The following is a 19,308-nucleotide window of genomic DNA, read 5'->3' on the forward strand; positions in this document are numbered from 1 at the left end:
CTTCTGAAGAATGCGGGATTTCCCTCGTGCCACACTGCTCCCCAGATTCTTTGTAAGAAGAAGATGTCTGGCTTCTTGATTGGTTCGCCACCTTTACTTGCCGGGTCATCGCCCCCCTTTAATAAGGCTCAACACAACCTTTTTCCTTGTTACGTCATCTCCTCGAGTATTTATTGGGGAGCTTTGTATCATTTTACCCATCAGATACCAACTTAGTGGTCAAAGAAGCTCTGTTGGAAGATATTCTCTTGCATCAGGGTGCATCATTCATCATCTAGTCTACCCTCTTTCAAGTGGTCTATGGTCGGCATCTTCCAAAATTATTACTTTTATGGTTGTCCTATTTATTCTGTTAATTTTTTCCTAGTTGAGAGGGATTTAAAGAAATCAAGAATGAAAAACAGGATCAATTCTCATTATTTGTTTTAGGGTTCATTACTTATTTGAACAATTGTTCCTTACTTTTTATGGTGTGGAGGAGAGAGTCCAAAATGGGCAATAATGGGTGATTACATGAAGGTATGAGAGAAATACAGAAGGAAGCCCATTCAATAGGATCAGATGGTACAAACACTCAGAGAAGCTCGTACATGCAAAAACCATTATGAAGAGAATGATTGATAGGCATAGAAGGGATTTTCAGGCCATATTGGGTGAGATTTTCTACCTTCAACTTCGGATGTACTTTATGTTAGGGCTTGCCTGGCACGGCACAATAATGGAAACGATGAGTTGATTTGAAAATGATTATAGCCGTAATGCCCACCGATACTGTTATCAGATAATGGTATCTTATCATTATTGTTGTGTTTTATCGGAATCTAATATGGATAATGTTGTCTGTTACCTTTTTAGATTCGAAAAATAATGATGGATACCGGATGGCACACCCTCGCCCACCCAATACAGTAAACCAATCTGTCTTGCATCTTGATCTGATCTGCCAACAGGTCTATGCACATACAATAGACCAGTGCTCAAGTGGGCCCCAGCAGGCAGCCCATCCCGCTAATAAAGCTACTTAAGCCCTTTTCTCTGGCTGATCTCGATAGAGCCCAAGTCGCGAGTTACCCTGGCCAAATCTCCCTCTTCTTACTCGATCATAATTCACCCTCTCTTGCTTTGCCATCCCCTATCGATTCGTGTTCTCCTCTTGACCCCGGAACCTCTCTTCCTCAACTTCAATCCTCATTCTCTGTTCTTTCAAGATGTGCATGGTTGGAATCAAAGAAGGTTCCTATTTTGAGTTGAAGTTTGGCACATCTTACGATACACCCTTGCGGGAACGTATCACGTCGTTTCCTGGGATTAAAACAAGGAACCTAGTTCGAAGTGTGTGTGGATTTTTTTTGTGAAAGAAAAAGTGTGTGAGGATTTTATGCCTTTCTCACTTGATTCTGATATGATCCATTGATAGGACATATCGTGTACGAGAGAGAGGGAGAGGGTCTATGGCGGGATGAAAAATGCCATGGAGAATGAAGACAAGGAGGGTTGGCATAGTGGACGTCACCAAACCAGACGAGGACTGACAGAAAGGACGTTGTCGACGGGAATTTCTTTACCGTAGAGGAGATTCACAGATTACTTAACATCTTGCCCTCCAAAGAGGAGGGCTACATGTTTAAAAGGGGCATGCAAGAAAGGAAATGGAAATACAAAAAGGACCTTAGTGACCTTACGATAGGAGAGGAATTGTACCAGATCCCCCTCTTTCTAACAAATCCAATGGCAAAATCACTCTCTTGAAGATCCATCTTCAACAGAAACTTCACAGAAAAAGGTAAATCATGATTGCAGAGATAAAAAAAAAATTGACCCTCATAAGACGTCAGGATACAATATTGTAGACGAAAAAGAGATTTTGATCACAGACAGACAGAATTTGTGATCACTGGGGGCAAAATCTCAGGAAGATAAACATGTCAAAACTACATAAAAGATAAAGATATCACAATGGCAGAGAGAGAATCTGTGGAATTCCCATCATGATTATGGAGAAGTAGAAGACACTTTATCTTCAAGATCCCCCAAGTGAGATAGAGAGAAATTTTATCCCAATTGAGTAAGAGGAATCAAGACATACGAGTACAATGTAGGAGTGTCCAATAAGAGTATAGAGTAATCGGCTTGATACCATGATGGCTCTTGCATTCACCAAAAAATGTACCACTGCTCAATAGGGCCCCACTAATAAATAGGGACCAGTATTCTTCAAAAAAAAAAATAGGGGCCAGTAATAAGAAAAAGAAAGAAACAAAAAGGAAAACATGTAAATGGGCTTTTGGCCAAAGACATGAAATATGTGCCTAATAATTAACCATAAAGTAAAAGCTAAACTTGTATCATCCAAACCTGATGTAAAATATTGCTGTGAGTAAGCATTACACCCTTTGGAGTTGAGCTTGTCCCACTAGTGTAAACAAGCGTAGCAAGATCACCGGGGCTAATAATATCATAATCTTGATGACCTAAAAGGATTTAAACTGATTTCATAGATTCATAACAATAATTTAGTATTCATTTCCATCACTAAATGGGAAATTTAAAAAAAAAATAGTGTAAAAACATTGAAAGATCCCCCATAAATATTGAATCGTGATTAGTAAAATAGTGTAATAACATTTTAAATTAAACCTCAGCAGAGTGTCACAAGAATTGAAAGGGCCTATATTATAATACAGAAGATAGAAAGTAGAGTCTACTTAAAGAAGTACCCAGCCCATTCTGATCATATGGTGTGCCTCCCTTGTATCTATTAAAGTACCCCGCCCAATGGACACAACAAACCATGATCACCCTTCTCAACCAAATGGCACACTCTTCGCAGAAGTGGCAAGAATTAGGGCGTCATAAGCATTTTTCTCTCTCCTCTCAAGCCTCTCCCATTTTGTGCCCGATACCCTAACATTATCAAACAGCTAATTTTCCTCTTTTTTCTCCTTCCGAGCTTTATCCCATCATCGTACTGGGCTGGTTCTCCAGGAAGCTTCTATCACTCATTCCCTTTCAGTTTCCTTTCCCTTTATCACACTAAAGTCCTCTTTCTCCTTGATAAGATCCCGACTGGGATCGTATCGAAGACGGGGTGAACTCTAGCGGAATGGACGTCGCCGAAGGGTCACGAGCGGTCGGAGGGACTGCAGAGTGGACATCGCCGGAGGGCTCGACGGAGTGGACATCACCGGAGGGCTCGACGGAGTGGACGTCGTCGAGGGAGAGAGGAGAAGAGACTACTAGAGGAAACAACTCAATACTTCTTGTCCTGCCCTCCCACAAGGAGGGCTACATACTTAAAGGAAACGTAAAGGGAATGTTAAAGAAGAAAATGCCCCTAGTGGGCTTACTGGATCGTATCACTCGTCCCTCAATCTCCCCCCCGCCCTTCTTTTCCTTTCTCCTCTTCAACCCAAACTGTGCAGACAACTTTGGGACAATACTCTTATTTAATTATTGTACCTTTCGTAAGATCCAGAGTGAGTCTGGGTAGAATGATACAATCGGTTCCCCCGCTTCACCAGACATGTTTATCACCTTCATTGCACGAGACATGTTTCTCGTGTGGTGTCGTACTTAAAAGGTAAATCCTCATCTTGAAAGTTTCTAGTTCCTAGTTCCTAATTACACCATCTTTTATTGTCTCAGGGGTGACTCAAAATCAAAAGAATAAAACCCACGATCCATTTTGATATTGCAATGACAGAAAATTTCAAAATAAACCTCTTCTGGTTTCAGTAAAATATTACAATTGCAAGAAACAATACATTATTCATAGGAGATTATCAGCACTTATTCTTCTCAGTTTCCCGGCCTAACTCCCGGTGAAATATGTTTGATTTCATTTAGTTTTCCCCATACTACTATACATAGGTTATCAAATGGCATAACGTAACAAATACAAAAAATAGGATATGGGGTGTAAAAGATAAATACACAGATAGAATACTGGCAGAGATCACTCTCCAATGTGAAATAAAGTTATCAGACTGAGTGCGGATCCCAAAGATTTAAATATTGAATAATATTTTCGCAAAATAGAAAATTTCTGTCCTTTGTGCTTTACGTAGGGTGCGCTGCTCCTGTCACTAGGGTTTTGACAACTGGAAAGAATATAAATGTGATTTTCATTCATGTGAAACTGTTTTAAACACCAATGTACACAATGTTGGGCCATTGAGATGAAGAGGTAGAGATGTAGAGATCTAAGGTCGCCAACAGCCATTGGCAGCAGTCGAAGAAAAGCATTCAAAACTGGGACATGGCCCGCTAAATTAAATCACTTATTTATCATGTGGAGAACAAGTGACTTTAAGGAAAGGTGATGTAAGTCATGGCCTATTGACCTGAGTTTGAAAAATAGAAAATAATGGTTTCTGTTGAAGAAGATAAAATGGATAGAACTTTGTTACCTAGAAAAGAAGGGATACATGCCCTTATATAGGGCTGAGAGAGAGAGAGAGTATTAGAGATTTATCAATGTGGGATTAAGAGAGGGAACCCTAAGTGGGCTAAGGTCTAGTGGACCTAATAGGCCACACCACCTATTTCCCAACACTCCCCCCCAAGCTGGAGCGTGGATGCTCGTCATCCACACCCAGATAGTGATGTAGTAGTAGGCGGTGTAGAGCGTGGAGCAGGATGGTTGGAAAGATGGCAGAAGCGGTGGGAGCACCAGGAGGCATCCGGTGGAAACCGAGGCGACGAGGCTGCCGGAGGCTGCTGAGGCAGCCAAGGCAGTCGGTGGTGGCCGGAGGTGACCGAGGCAGCTGAGGCAACCAAGGCATCTGATGGAAACCGAGGCGACGAGGCCGCTGGAGGCTGCCGAGGCAGCCGAGGCAGTCGGTGGTGGCCGGGGGTGACCGAGGCAGCTGAGGCAACCGAGGCATCCGGTGGAAACCGAGGCGACGAGGCCGCCGGAGGCTGCCGAGGCAGTCAGTGGTGGCCGGAGGTGACCGAGGCAGCTGAGACTGCCAAGGTAGAGCTGAGGATGGCCGATGAGGGCCGTCCAAGCTAGGGCGGCAGAAGACGGCCGGAGAAGGCCGGTGACGGCCAGAAAAGGTCGGAGGAAGCCCGAGGGCAACCGAGGCGGCTGGAGGCACCCGAGGCAGCCGTAGGCGCCAGAGGTGGCGGAAGAAGCCTGGGAGTGCCGTGGGACAGAGATCGCCCAAGGGATGCAGATCGCACGCAGGAGATCGCCAGAGATGATTCGCAGAGGGCCGCCGGAAGTCGCCAAGGGCGACGGAGGCCGTCGAGGGCAGTGGAGGCGGAGGTGCCAGCGGAGGCGGAAAGGGCCGCCGAAAGTCGCCAAGGGCGGCCGACACGGAGGCTCCGGCGGCGGCGGAGGAAAGGGCCTTTCAGGCAGCATAATTCAGACGAAGTCCCTTTCGGGCATTTCGTCGAGCAGGTTCTGGGCGCGGCGGCAGTCCAGGAGACGAAGTCCCTTTCGGGCATTTCGTCGAACAGGTTCTGGGCGCGGCGGCAGTCCAGGAGACGAAGTCCCCCTCGGGCATTTCGTCGAACAGGTTCGGGGCAACGGCAGGGCAGTGCAACTGCGGCGGACAAGGGCGGCAGAGGCGGGGGCGCCGGCGGCAGAGGCGGCAGTGTGGTCGGAGGTGCGGCGCAAGGGCGGCCGATAGCGGCTGGCAAGGTGGCTGGGAAAGGCGGCCGGCAGGGCAGCTGGTGCGACCGGCAGGGCGGCCGGCAGGACAGGCGGCAAGGGTGGACGGCCGGAGGGCGGCTGGACGGCGGGAGGGCTGTCGGAGGGCAGCTGGATGGCCAGAGGGCGGTTGGACGGTCTGAGGGCCGTCGAAGGGCCGTGAGGGCGGCTGGGCAGCTGGACGGAGGGCCGCTAGAGGGCCGTCGGTGGACGGTTGGACGGCCGGCCAGAGATCCGCTGGTCGACCGTCGGATGTTGGCCGGAGAGGCAGCTGGAAGGGCGCGCGGCCGGTTGCCGCCGCACCTGGAGAAGGTTGGCGGTGGGCAGCAGCAAAGCAACGTGCTCGGAGAAACCAGCGCGCGGTCGATTGGCCACTGCCGCGCCACGAGAGGGCGCCCGGCCGATCGCCGTCGTCGCGCCGGTGGAGACCGGCGGTGAGGAGAGGAGGCGACGAGGAGGAGACTAACCTTGGAGCGACGTCGCTCGGAGATCGCCGGAGGCTGAGCAGCGAGGATCGCTGGCGGTGGAGCGGCATACATTTCCGGTGCCGGAGGCTGAGCGGCGAGGATCGCTGGCGGTGGAGCGGCATACATTTCCGGTGCCGGAGCGGAGAGAAAAACTTTTAAACCAAGGGAGTTAGGGTGGCGGAGGTGAAACCTCCACCACCCTAGGGGAAGAATGATTTCAAAAACCCTACATAACCTGTGGCTCTGGTACCATGTTGTTGAAGATAAAATGGATAGAACTTTGTTACCTAGAAAAGAAGGGATACATGCCCTTATATAGGGCTGAGAGAGAGAGAGTATTAGAGATTTATCAATGTGGGATTAAGAGAGGGAGCCCTTAGTGGGCTAAGGTCTAGTGGACCTAATAGGCCACACCACCTATTTCCCAACAGTTTCCTCTTACATAAAATAAATAATGACTAAGAACAGGAAAGGGCCTATAGATACAAATTTTTAATAATACAAAAGTAAATAGAAGTGATTAGGGCTCATGGACTTTCATCCAATTTCTATACCTTCGGGGCAGATAAAAATGTTTTAAGAGTTCATGCCAGAGAAATTTAAAGTATCTTACCTCCCTCAGTGCTATGCCTTCTGTAATCACGGCTATTCTTTCCCAGGTCCTCTATCTCCTCGTAAGTATAAATACTAATCTCAGGAAATCTCTGATGGTCCAGCATTGATTTCTCCCCCCACAGCAATATGATGAACCTTATCTCAGCTTTCTTAAACAATATATTTTCTAGTCTGCCGAAGAATTCAAGGTTGTCCACTACCACAGCAACACTGACACAGAAAAAAAATAAGTCGAAAGAAACAATTTGAAGGCAGAATAATTCATTTTCAAAAAATTTAAAAAATTATAGCAAACTCTTACAGACAACTAGTCATATCATTAAACAGAAAAATTAGGATTCCAAGATGTTTTCAGGTATGAGGAAAAATATTTCCTTTTGAGGAAAGATGTCATAAGAACCATACTGATATGATCCGCCCCAGGATCTTTCAGTCACAGATCCAACGATCACCATCTCAGGGAACAAATCTGGCTTCATCAGCCTCAGAAACAACACTGACCCAAATCAAGTGAGTTCCTCCTTCTCGACATCACTCTTCTCTCCCTCCTTCACTTCGACTCCAAACTATAACCCCATTCATCTCCAGATTGGACTGACTCAGTGACAGTTCAGGCAGTGTCTACCTCACCGCCGGTATCACTTCCTCTTCCCAGCGTCTCTCTTCTCATCCCGGACTCTGAAGCTTCTCTCTCTATGTCAAGAACTCCTTGGCATCGGGAACCTCATCAAGAATACTTTAGGTTATGATTTTATCTACCAGTTTCAATCGGTTTAAAACAGGATTCTGGGCAGAACTACATCATGTACACACATGATGTCTGTTTCACTTGTCATCTCATTTTTTGGTGAGATAAAAAAGTTTCCATAGAAATAACTTGGGAATCATTCAGCCTAATGTGAACATGCAATTTTTTCCCCTATCAGGTTTGGTGACCAAAGATTTTTACATTAATCATGTTTTTACCCTATATGGATTTACCCTATAGTGGATTTCCAAACATATAGGATCCCACTAGAATAATGCCCATTTCATAAGATGATGTCTATACTTCAGTTTGATGTTAATAATGGTTGAATTCCCCAAATCAAATAATTTAGTTCAACTCCTTGTTTCTGGAGAGGTAATTATCATGAATGTCTATTTATGTGTTTTTTTTAACTTTAACCCTGAACATTAGGTATTTGTATTTGAAGAAAACAACAGGCCAACATTTTCCAAAGGGAAGTCACAAGTAGATCCGGTAGAAGAACAAAACCGGGAGAGAAGACGAAGAAGCGAGAAAGACAGAAGAACAGCAAGGTAGTGGAGAAGAGTGGTGATGTCCTTCCCCTGGCCTGGGAGTCAAGCGAATGGAAGAAGATAAAGCCAAAACTATTTTACCACTAAGGGTTCCTAATACTTAAAAGAATAGGGAGTATAAATCCATATCACAAAAAGAGTTGCAAACTGATTTTGGACAAGGGCATGCATCAGAATGACAGTTTGACTTAAGTCATATTTTTCAAAAAGAGAGGCCCATGTGAAGTGGGTGGAGTTAGAAACGAGCATGACGAAGGATCAGAAAGGGATAACATTGGCTGAATATGTTTTTCAAACAATGCGGCTCAGAAATAATGGAACATAAGTTTCAGAGTACAGAATGTCACACAGGAGACAGAAGCTCCCACAGCAGAGATCAAAGGAGAGTGATGGAGGATGTAGACAGCACCATGTTCCTCAGCAAGTGTCGTCATCTTTCCCAACAACTTATCACGATAGAACATGTATTAGGGGTGGATAATAAGTCCTGCCCCAAGCCTTGAATAAGGTAACAAAGGGAAAGAAAATAAACCGTAAGACGTGGATCAAGCTGGGCATGGGTGAAACTAATGTGGGAGGAGAATTGTACACATCCTATCCCGATGACACTAAGTAGGTCACCCAATGCAGTGCTAGCTTATGAGAACCAGGAGAGGGAACGTAGGTTAGGTAGTGGGATTCACGGGTCACATGGATTGTGGCACCTGAGCCAACAATACATTGCATCCGAGAAGACAAAGAAGAGGAAGTGTCAGGGCATATACCTGCAGAATTACAGGCACAGACAGAGCCAGTAACAATGCGGCGAAGCCAATGTGAATGGCCACAAAGCTGGTGCAAGCTGCAGCAAAACTAGAGCAGTGGCAGAGAATACAGCAGAGCCCATGATGCAAGAGCCTATCGGGTGATGATGGATCGGAGATCAAATCCGGAGCAAAACTGTATGGAATCCATAGCCCTATGCAATATGTTAGGACCAAGCACATCAAAATTGACAAGCATTTTCTTTTGGAGAAGATTGATGCTGGAATACCTAGTGAAGAAAATCTGGTCCTCAGAGTAGGTGGCAGATGTGCTTACAATAGGGATTTCTAACACTATTAAAAGGCTGGCCATCAAACATATAAGAATGTGTGCAATAGAAGAGCTTGTCGACTAGTCACAGTTAGCTGCCTTGATCAACCAAGTATTTACCTTATACACAATAGGATATTTTGGCTTGAACGAAAATGCACAATATACAAGTTTAATTTCTCAATATGAAGAAAATAACAGAAAGAACCTGATATGTTGGAAGATAAAGAAGAAATAAGTCACGGCTGAATCGTTCCTTGTATTGATGATGTTTTCAACATAGATAAGGTGGCTAGTCAATAGGAAGGCTTGTGATCCCCATTTTACAGTTAATTATCGAGCAATTTCATATGATTAACAAAGAAACCAAACCAACCACAAGGTGATTACTCCAAACAATACAGAGCCTTCTAAAAAAATTGGAACATACAAGATGCCAACTCCTGTCCTCACAATGCCAATGGAATGTACCCCCAACTCCTATGCTAAGGTTGGGCAACAGGAAGGAATAGAACCTTTAACTTTCATTCTCATGACAACCAATTTAAACACTAATTTACATCAATCTGGGCCATGCCGCACTAACTTAAGCCACTGATTCCTCGTGTGAGGAATAACCAGCTTAAATGAAATTCATGTCAGTCACTTAAGAGGCGTGATACACTAACTAAAGTTTTTTCCAAGTAAACGGATACGTGGGCCACTTATAACCCATACCATACTCAAATAAGTACTGAAAAATAAGAAAAAAAAAATAAAGAAAATATCATAATATATCATAGGGTCTATGAATAATACTTCGTCAATTTGAATACACTAAAGGTTGGTAATGAGCAGAGTGTACCCAGGGGCGGGGAACATAAAAGTTTCCTCCTGAAGATCACCATGAAGAAAGGCACTCTTAACATCAAACTGCTTCAAATTCGTACCATGATGAGCAGCACAAGCAGTAAAGAGATGTTTCTCACACAAATCACCTAAATATCATTTGAAATGTACAAGGCACTGGAATATCCACTGAGGTGCCACTACTGATCTACTTGATGTCAGGCCATTCTGGACAGGCCTGCCATTGAATCCAAGCAAACCAAGAGGTTTCATGAGAGTGATGAGATATTTTTGGTCCTTTATGATGGGATAAACCAAGCTGGTTTGGCCACTCATACATACTTAAGAAAACATCCATTTGCATAGTTTGATCCGACGAAAGAATAAATTGATGGTCTGAACTAGATATACTGGTATAATCCTTATGCCATTTTCAAAATCTTTCATTTCGGATACTGATGCCTCAAGTACATATGACATCCTCCAACCAGTGAGACTGAAGGTGTAAAAACTTCAGTTGCTGGCATGTGTTTGAACAAATCCCACACTCCATTTCTCTAATTTGATGAAACACAAGGTAAAGAAATAATCCTAAAAATATTTTTGGTCAACCTCTTTGACGAATTGAAATGAAGTATCAATTGAAAAGTAACATTGCCTTCAAGCCCACAAATAGACAAATCCTCATGCTTAACAAATGAACGGTCTTCCAGGATTTAAAGCATCATTGGGCCTGCTACAACAATGAAGGAAAAATTTTCAGGCTTCGAGTGCAAAGACAAGCCAGCTGCACAAGGGAAGGCATTGTTGAGATCCTGATTAGTAAATACAACTTGAGGCCTATGAGGGCCATACTAATGAGCCAACTTTAGAGGGAGACATAGGGAAGGAGGACCTCAAATTAAAGAGCTATCGGCAAAATATGTTGCTTATCCTTCATGAGCCGAGCCCCTCTGTAAGCCAACCTTCTTTCCTGAACAGGATTTCTACAACCAGGCACACTCTATTCACCATCATTCGCTACCCCTTTTCTTGGAATCTATAACTGAGATAATGTCTTCTTTCCATCCATTTATTATTGAAATTCTATCAGCAACTAAGAAGTTCAATATGAACCCATATGAATGGCTAGTTATGTTAATACAAAAGGAAATCATAAAAACGACTCATAAATGAAAACTAAGAACAAATTCATATGTTTTTACCTTTCAGAATGACTGTATATGTTCAAAAGCTCCTCATCAGAAGATTTAGAACCCCTAACAACATTAATAGCCCCTGTAGCCATAATACCTGTTACAGAAAATATGTGATGTCTTTAAATAGAATGAACCTAAAGATTCAGTTGAATGTCTAAAACATGAATAAAATGTGAAATATTAACATTAATATGGCTAAGATAAAAATGGTTAGTCACCCCATTCATAGAGCTTATCATCTTTTCTCATTCTATTAGTAATTCATTTCTTAACATTTAAGTGGGCCATCTAACAAGTGGCTCACATGTGTTCCTTTTTCTACTTGTCTCCCATGTAATCTTCGACTATGCAGCCAACGCCACACTCCAACTTTCGAGCAACACTGCAGTTTTCCCATGGTTTACTCCATGGTCAATGTCATTAACTTCACAATCAACCCATGGTATAATCCGCCTAACATCTTTAGTTAATTCCACAGTCAATTTCGCGGTCAAAGCCACGGTCAAAATCATGGTCTTCCCACTGTCAAACCCACGGTCGATGTGCGGTCCACAGCACAATCAACCTCTCAGTCTTCATCTCAGTGAATGCCTCAGTCCAACCCATTGTTCTTCCATGGTCTATGCTGCAGTCTAGACATGGTCAACACACTCAACATGGTCTATGCCGTAGTCTGCTCGAGGGCTCTCACAGGTCTCCAACATCTTTCCCTTGTCTTCTCCAGCTTTTCCAGAACTCCTGGAGTTCCTGGTTACTCCAATGGCTTCCTCAGGGCCGCAGGTCGCCTAAAGCCTGACCTTAACACTTGGTACCCACTATCTGGCCACTATACTGTGGTCTGCCAACCCTAGTATGGGGATACGTGTCACTGTCTTGATGAAATATAAGCAGTTGCCACTGCCGTCTCCTTCTTTCTTCATCTCTTCTTCCTCCTCTTCCAACAAACCATCATTGCTACCATGTTAATTTTTTGAAGCTCAACGGAGAGAGAAGAAGGCAACTGGAGGAGCCTGCTGCCAAAGGAGCTTGAAATTAAACCCTATAATAGCTCACTTTCATCACCGCCCTATCTGCTTAAAAAGTCAGATATGCTATTACAAATTTGTAGAATAAACTAGGAAATGACAACTATACCCTGCTGCCTGACACTACGAAACATTCGGATTCTTTCAGATGGAATTTTATGGAGGATATTAACCATAAAATCCACAAGGAGATAGCTCGTGGATAAGAAAGTTCTCAAGTAGAAACGAAGGAAAACATCTTATCAAGGAGATAAAAAAGTTCTCAAGTGGGATAAACATTAAAAAAGGAAAAGAATGTTCTCAAGTAGAAATGACAGAAAAAATGACCTCCCGGAATAACAAGAATTATTATTTCAAAACTACCTGGAATTAAATATACACCAACCTTGATCAGCAACTAACCATCGACATGAGTTATCAGCATATAGTGCAATCTTCTCTTCTGGGTTAAGTCCAATGGTCCTTAAACCTTCTGAAAAATTTAGTATAGCCTGTTCAAGCTGCAGTATGAAATCAGAAAGAATCATTCAAAAGAAGCAGAAGCTCCAGTAACCACAGAAGTCTTCTCTTGGAAAATAATGAATAAAAATGACAGTTGGGTCTTTTGTGCACAATTTATGGACACATTTACCAAAAGATTTCCACAAGGTTTCATGCTCCATGTTTGAAGCTGGGATTGCAGATTATCTTCTCATCATACCAAGGGATAGTGTTCATCAGCTCATTACATCACTGGACTTTTAGATTAATACGTTCCCTCCATATTATTTTTTATATTTTTTAGTGGAGTTTACTTTAACATTTGTTTTGGACCCATGCTATTGGGTATGGTCAATTTTTAGAGCCAAAGTGTAAATGAAATATGATCGTCAAGTACTTCCACTTTCAACTTTCCCCGCATTCTGCAGATTTAAGTGACCATACCCTCATCCTAAATCACTTGAGTTAACATCCACATGTACCAATTGAATTTTGAAGATCAATAAAAAATGGGGCTTTTAGTTTTTTTTTGAAAATTCATGAGGCGGTCACCCGAACTAATCGGTAACCACCCAACAAGTACATGCCTTGAGCCCTAAGGCTCTATTACATCTATGTTTGTCCTCTTCCCTCTACAGCCCCACCTCGAGGGAACCATGCCACCATGAAACCTTCTACCTCATGGGCTAGCCCGTCTGTTGAAGCCGTCCCCCCTCTGAAGATCACCTCGTTTCTATGGATCCATATACCCCAGAGCAGTGTCATCGTTCGTCCCCCCACTTCTCTTTGTCGTGGGCCGATTCTCTGGAGGGACTCCCGAAAGGCCTCCTCTGATGACACATTCACTGCCAATTTTGCTTGGGTAGCCCAAACCGTGCGGGCGAACGGGCAACCGAAAAACAGGTGATTGCAGTCCTCGTCGCCACTTGTACACAGCACGCATACTGACAGGGCATCTGGATACATCCTCTTGCGGAAGACACGGGTCACCAGCCTCTTTCTGAGCAAGAGCCACCCAAAGATCTTTACCTTTAGGGGAACCTTTAGGTGCCAGATGACTCGACATGCCCCAGTTGTTACTTGGTCTTCGTCATTAATCTGTCGGATCCGAGCGTACGCTTCCCGCACTGAAAAGGGAGCGACTGTCCACTCCCACCCATCTTTTTCTCAGGGTGAGGGTGAATCTCACTCAAAGCTTGTTGCATACCCAAGAAATCGGTTAGTCTTTGGTCTGATAAGGCGCTGTCTACCCTCAGGCTCCATGTGCTGTCCCAGCACTCTCCCACTGTCGCCTCAGGGCAGCGGGCAAGCGCAAAAAGCCGAGGGAAGGCTTCGCACAGGGCTCCGTGCGGTGACCAGTGGTCTACCCAAAATTGAAAGATAGAGCCGTCACCCAAACGGGCGGAGTAGAAATCTCGAACTCTTGGGAAGATTTGTCTGAGTCCTGCCCAGAATGCTGATGCCCCCTTTATTGGGGCTTTTTTCTTGTCCCAATTCAATCCCCGACCATAGTTGTCTCACAAAATTTGAATAGTTAGGTCCTCGCATGGTTGCATGATCCGTGTCACCCATTTAGATAATAATGCTGTATTCATGCTTTGGATATGCAATACCCCTAGGTCTCCCAGTTTGGTGGGCCCGCATACCATATCCCATGCCACCAGTGCCAGCCCTCAGCTTTGGTCATTTCCAGTGCCTTTCTAAAAGAAGCGTCTCATCAGGCCTTATATTCTCCGACAGATTCCAGTAGGGATCTTGAATACATAGAGATAAAATATGGGAATAGCCTGCCGCCTCTAGACAGCACTTTGGCTCGCCATCCTTCTAGCCGCCTCTCGACCTTCTCAATCACCGGCTGCCAATCTGCCTTAGTCATCCGCCCTTTGACTAATGGAAGGCCTAAGTATCTCATAGGAAGGTTACTGGTCGGTGTTCTCAGCTCCTCCGCGCATTGTGCCTCCTCTTGGGAGAGACCACAGCTTACGAGTGCTGACTTGGCCCGATTGATTCGAAAACCTGAGAAGTCCGCTAACAAGTCGAGTAATGTGGACAAATTTTTTGCCTCTTCCACGGAGCCTTCTGCGAAGAAAGTAGTGTCGTCCGTGTACTGCAGAGCAGGATACCCTCCGGTACACTAGCGGTTTGGTAGCCCTTCAGGAGGCCATGTGCGCTTGCAAGCTTAGTGCATGCGGCAAGAGCGTCTACCGCTAATACAAATAGTAGGGGTGCTAACGGGCACCCTTGCCTCACTCCCCTTTGCGGCTGTATATGTCCGCCTTCTGGCCTTCCGTTCACCAATACTGAGAAGGAGTGTGTTGTGATGCATCTCTTCATCCACTTTGCCCATTCCTTAGGGAAACCTCTCCTTTTTGTTGACGGCCAGAGAAAACCCCAGTCAAGCATATCTTATGCCTTAGCAAAATCGACCTTCCACATAAGACCTTTTGTTCCACGCCGTTTCCATGACGCTAGGATCTCGCCAGGTGGGTATGAAGGCAGATTGAGAGTGTCCTACGAGTTCTCCGATTACCTCTCTCAGCCTATTTGCCAAAACCTTTGCGATGATTAGGTATATGGAATTGGACAAGGAGATTGGTCTGAAATCCTCAATCCGTTCAGCGCCTTGCTGCTTGGGGATTAGAACTAAGTAGGCCCTGTTTAGTCTCTCCATGCTACCTGTCCCTTGTTGGAACTCTTCAAAAGTGGCCATCACATTTGGTCTCACCAATTCCCAGAATTCTTTATGGAAAAAAACTGGCAATCCGTCTGGGCCTAGCGCCCCTTCGCCATTCAGGCTTTTGATTGCCTCCTTGACCTCTTCCTCCAAGAACGGTCGAATCAGTTCCTCTTCGCGTGAGGGTTCCAAGGCCCGAGCCCCCTTCCCGCACCATGCCCAGGTATTGCGTCTGCCTTTCTTGTAAAAAGTACGAAAATGGTCTGCAACCGCACGGCCCACCGGTTGGGAGCCAACATATTCTTGGCCTCCCACCGTCAATTTCCAGATGCTATTGATCCGACATCTCACGTTTGCTGCTAGGTGGAAAAATCTCGTGTTTGCGTCACCTGCCTGGAGCCACAGCTGTCGAGACCGCTGCCTCCAGTCCATCTCAAGTTTTTTGTCTTCCTCGGCTACCACGGCCCTCCACTTTCTTCGTTCAATTGATTCTTCCTCGTTCAAGAACCGTGTATCCTCTAGGTCGTCCAAATGTTTGATTCTGCACAAAGCCTCGTTTCTTTTCTTCTTTCTGTGTTCATGTATTCGCTTGCGGAACTCCACCAAATGCTGTTGCAGCCCATGTATTTTGATGGCTAGCATTTCTGTCTCCGATTGTACTCTTGGTTGTGATAGCCACGTTGCCTTCACCTCTTCTTCGAAGCCAGTCTCTTGTAGCCAGGATTTGTCTAGCTTGAAGTATGTAGGTCTTCTGGGCGTCTCATTTGCGACCCATGCGATCGGTAAATGGTCCGAAATAGGACGCGGGAGTGATCTCACGTCTGCTAAGGGAAAGCGCTCTGCGAGCTCAACTGAGCAAAGGAAGCAGTCCAAACGCGACCTCCTATTGTGTCAAGTTGTGCTCCTCCACGTATATATGCAATCGGATGGCCCCATTTCTTGTAATGACGTCACTGCGATGAAAGCCCAAAAGGCTTCTGAATCTGCGTCTCCCCCTCCAGTATCATTCGGTCGATCTCTTGCCTCTAGTATCACGTTTAAATCTCCCCCTAACAACATGGGGCATCCACTGAACGTGTTTGTTAACTCGGCTAGCTCCGTTCATAATTCCCTTCTGCGCTGGACGTTAGTTGGGCCATATATCGAGGCTACAACCAGTTCAAGATTGTCGCTCGGTCGCTTCAATTAAGCTGCTGCGGCAAACTGTCCTGTCCACGTAGCCACTTTTGAGAACATGGCCTCGTTCCATGCTACCACCACCCCCCCCAGACCGTCCGACCGCATTGACTACTATAAAACCCTCAAGAAATCCTCTGCCTACTGTATTCCACTCCCTTGGCTCACAGCGCTCCAGCATGGTCTCCTGTAAGCATGCCACCGAAGCCCCCCACTCTCTGAGGTAGCCTCCCACCACTCGACGTCTGCCTTCGTCCCGGAGACCACGGACGTTCCATGAGATGCACTTCATGGTAAACGTTCTTCAACCCCTTCGCTGCCCAGTGACAGCTTCAGTCTTACAATTGCCGCCAACGCTTTAGCACGGGGAGTTTTAAGAGAGTCTTCTGCCGTTTCATGTTGTAGCATGCCAGGCTCTGTGGTCTCATTACTGGACATGCACATGATCTCCTTGCCTTTCCCCCGGGGCTCAGCTTGCCCCTTCTTACCACGCTCTGCTTTGGGGTTGCTTTTCATCCCATTCTCTGCCGCTAGTAGCATTCGCCCGCTTCTACCCGCCTTTGCCCATGCAACAATTTTTTTCTCATGGTGGATACCAAGTTTTTTGCGTTTGTATACAAAGCTTGTCAAACCTTGTTCTCCCTTTTTGCTCTGCCGAGGGGGCCTTCTCGTTGCTCTGCTGCTTTCCGTGGCTGACGCCGTCCATCCAAATGTACTATTCCCCGGGGGAGATGCTGAGCTCGGGTTCGGGGGGTCTCCTTCCCTTCCTACCAATGCCTCTCCCATTTGTGTACCCGTGCTGGGGCTCCTGGATCCCTTTGTCTCTCTTGCTTTAGTTTGTAGTGCCTCCTCAATATCCTGACCTCCCATTATGTTATTTTCCATATATCTGGAGCCGGCGGTTTTCCAACCTGACATCGACCCCTCGTCTGCGACTGAGGTCTTCGGATGCGCTATCTCGTTCCCCCCTGATTGATGCTCCGTCGACAACGTCTGCGGTAGCAGCGACTACGGCGGAGACGACAGCAGCGGCAGCGGCGACAGCGGCAACAGCAGTGGCGGTGGCGGCAACAGTGGTGGCGGCGGTGGTGGCGATACTGGTTCTATTCTGATTTCAAAAGTGCCCTCCAGGCTCCTGAAATTTAGGATAGGCGGCAGAGTAGTTGCATGGGCCCCTTCTAAGGATCCCCAAGGGCCGAACAAGCGCCTGCAGTACCCATCCTACCCTGTGGCCAACAGGAATGCCTCGGGCTTCAATAATTAATGTGGAGGTAAGTCTCCTAGCTGCTCCGTCGCTTGGAAGAACACGATGCCATTTCACTTGTGCCCCTCCGCTGACTTCTTGTTCCCATCCGATCGCGCCGATATACGTTGCCACTGAGGCCCCCCCGAGAAATAAGTGCCCGCACTCTAGGGTCCAGACCTCAGCTTTGTCAAGAGCTGGACATTTTTCTAGGAGTCCCCTTTGTACTTCGCTTAGTGTGGGGGCTCCCTGCATGACCTCTCCCACCAGGCAGCCCATGTGGGCCCCCAGCTGGCTTTTCATCACTCTGATTGGTAGGCAAGCTTCGCTTGCTGGATGGTGGGCCATCCTGCCCTCGGTTGCGGTTCTGGCAGTTGAATTCCTGGCCCCTACTCCAGCTTTTTTTGGACATTCTGTCGGTCGGTGACCTGTCCCCTTGCATTTGCGGCATACCAAGTTCCCCCGACACTCCCTTGCCCTATGTCCTTTCTTCAGGCATCTATAACAGTATGCTTCTATTTCTTCCCTTCTTATATTAGCGAAACGATTAGGATTTCTGCGCTGCCGTGGTCCGACTGTCACCCATCCAGCCTCCACTTCTGATGGTTGAGCTTCCCCTCCGCTATGAGCGGCTGTGGGCGACAGGTCTGTCTGTCTCATGCCGTTCTGGTGGTCTACTGCCTGTGTCATGGACGTCCTCTTGTCTTGGGGGACGGGCTTCGCGAACGACCGGTGGGAGTAGTTATTGCATCTTGCCTCTGTTGCTGTCATGCCCCCCACTTCAGCTTTACTGATCTTCTTGTCCCTTTGTGTCCCGGCATCCTCTTCTAGCGCGCCCTTTGACCTCCATCTTCTGTCATACATGATCTCCCCGTCTTCTCGTCGGCGTTGAGCTCGGAGTATCATTGCTGCTTTTGAGTATGGGGCCTGCCAGCGTAACATTTGCCGCCCAGCTTGTTCAGCTCCTCCGGCCCTTTGAAGAAACTGCGACAATCCCAGCATCCTTGTACGGCTTCTTTCAGGGGCATCTCTTTCACTTCTCCCTGCATGACTTTCTTCCCGGCCGCTGCCTGTGCACACCACTGGCCTTGTGCTCGCGGGGAGTACTCCGCTTCCAGTCAAGTATTGATGCGACCTCAGCTCCCTCGTGTATTTTGCACTGGACCATATTGTCCTCTGATCATATTGTCCAAATGGGGCTTTTAGTGTCCTCTGATCATATTGGATTTCAAGCATCCAAGCTAGATTGTCAGAATTACTTTCCAATCATAAATATTTTGCAATAATAAATTCTGTCGGCATATTAATAGTCAAATGAACGATCAGAATAATGAAATAACATAATCTACCTCTTTATATGTCATCTTGGATGGTGGTTCATGGTAAGGATCCACCAGTGCTACCTGATCTTGATATTTCTCAGCAACTGATCTCCATATGTCTGGAACAGCCTTCCAATCATCTGCGACTAAATCTTTTTCCCTCAACTGTGCACTCTCAAGTGATGGAGAATACCTTCTGCGATGACTTTCAAGCTGTTTGTTCTTCTGAAAATAAAAAACAAATGAA

At 46.0% G+C, this 19,308-nt stretch overlaps 1 protein-coding gene across 8 annotated transcripts in view; it reads right to left on the minus strand.

The window, feature by feature from the left end:
• The window catches only part of LOC144706191 (putative acyl-activating enzyme 16, chloroplastic), a 50,273-nt gene that overhangs the window by 27,377 nt on the left and 3,588 nt on the right, over positions 1-19,308 (minus strand). For all 8 annotated transcript variants that reach the window (XM_078579125.1, XM_078579123.1, XM_078579124.1 and 5 more), the window contains exons 3-7: positions 19,089-19,286; positions 12,552-12,666; positions 11,148-11,235; positions 6,737-6,948; positions 2,356-2,471 (exon numbers count right to left, since the gene is read on the minus strand). In XM_078579125.1, the coding sequence (XP_078435251.1) occupies positions 2,356-2,471; positions 6,737-6,948; positions 11,148-11,235; positions 12,552-12,666; positions 19,089-19,286 (729 nt within the window). The remainder of the gene's footprint in view (positions 1-2,355; positions 2,472-6,736; positions 6,949-11,147; positions 11,236-12,551; positions 12,667-19,088; positions 19,287-19,308) is intronic.

Source organism: Wolffia australiana, chromosome 7 (genome assembly GCF_029677425.1).
Source record: "Wolffia australiana isolate 7733 chromosome 7, ASM2967742v1".
In the NCBI taxonomy this organism is placed as follows: domain Eukaryota; kingdom Viridiplantae; phylum Streptophyta; class Magnoliopsida; order Alismatales; family Araceae; genus Wolffia; species Wolffia australiana.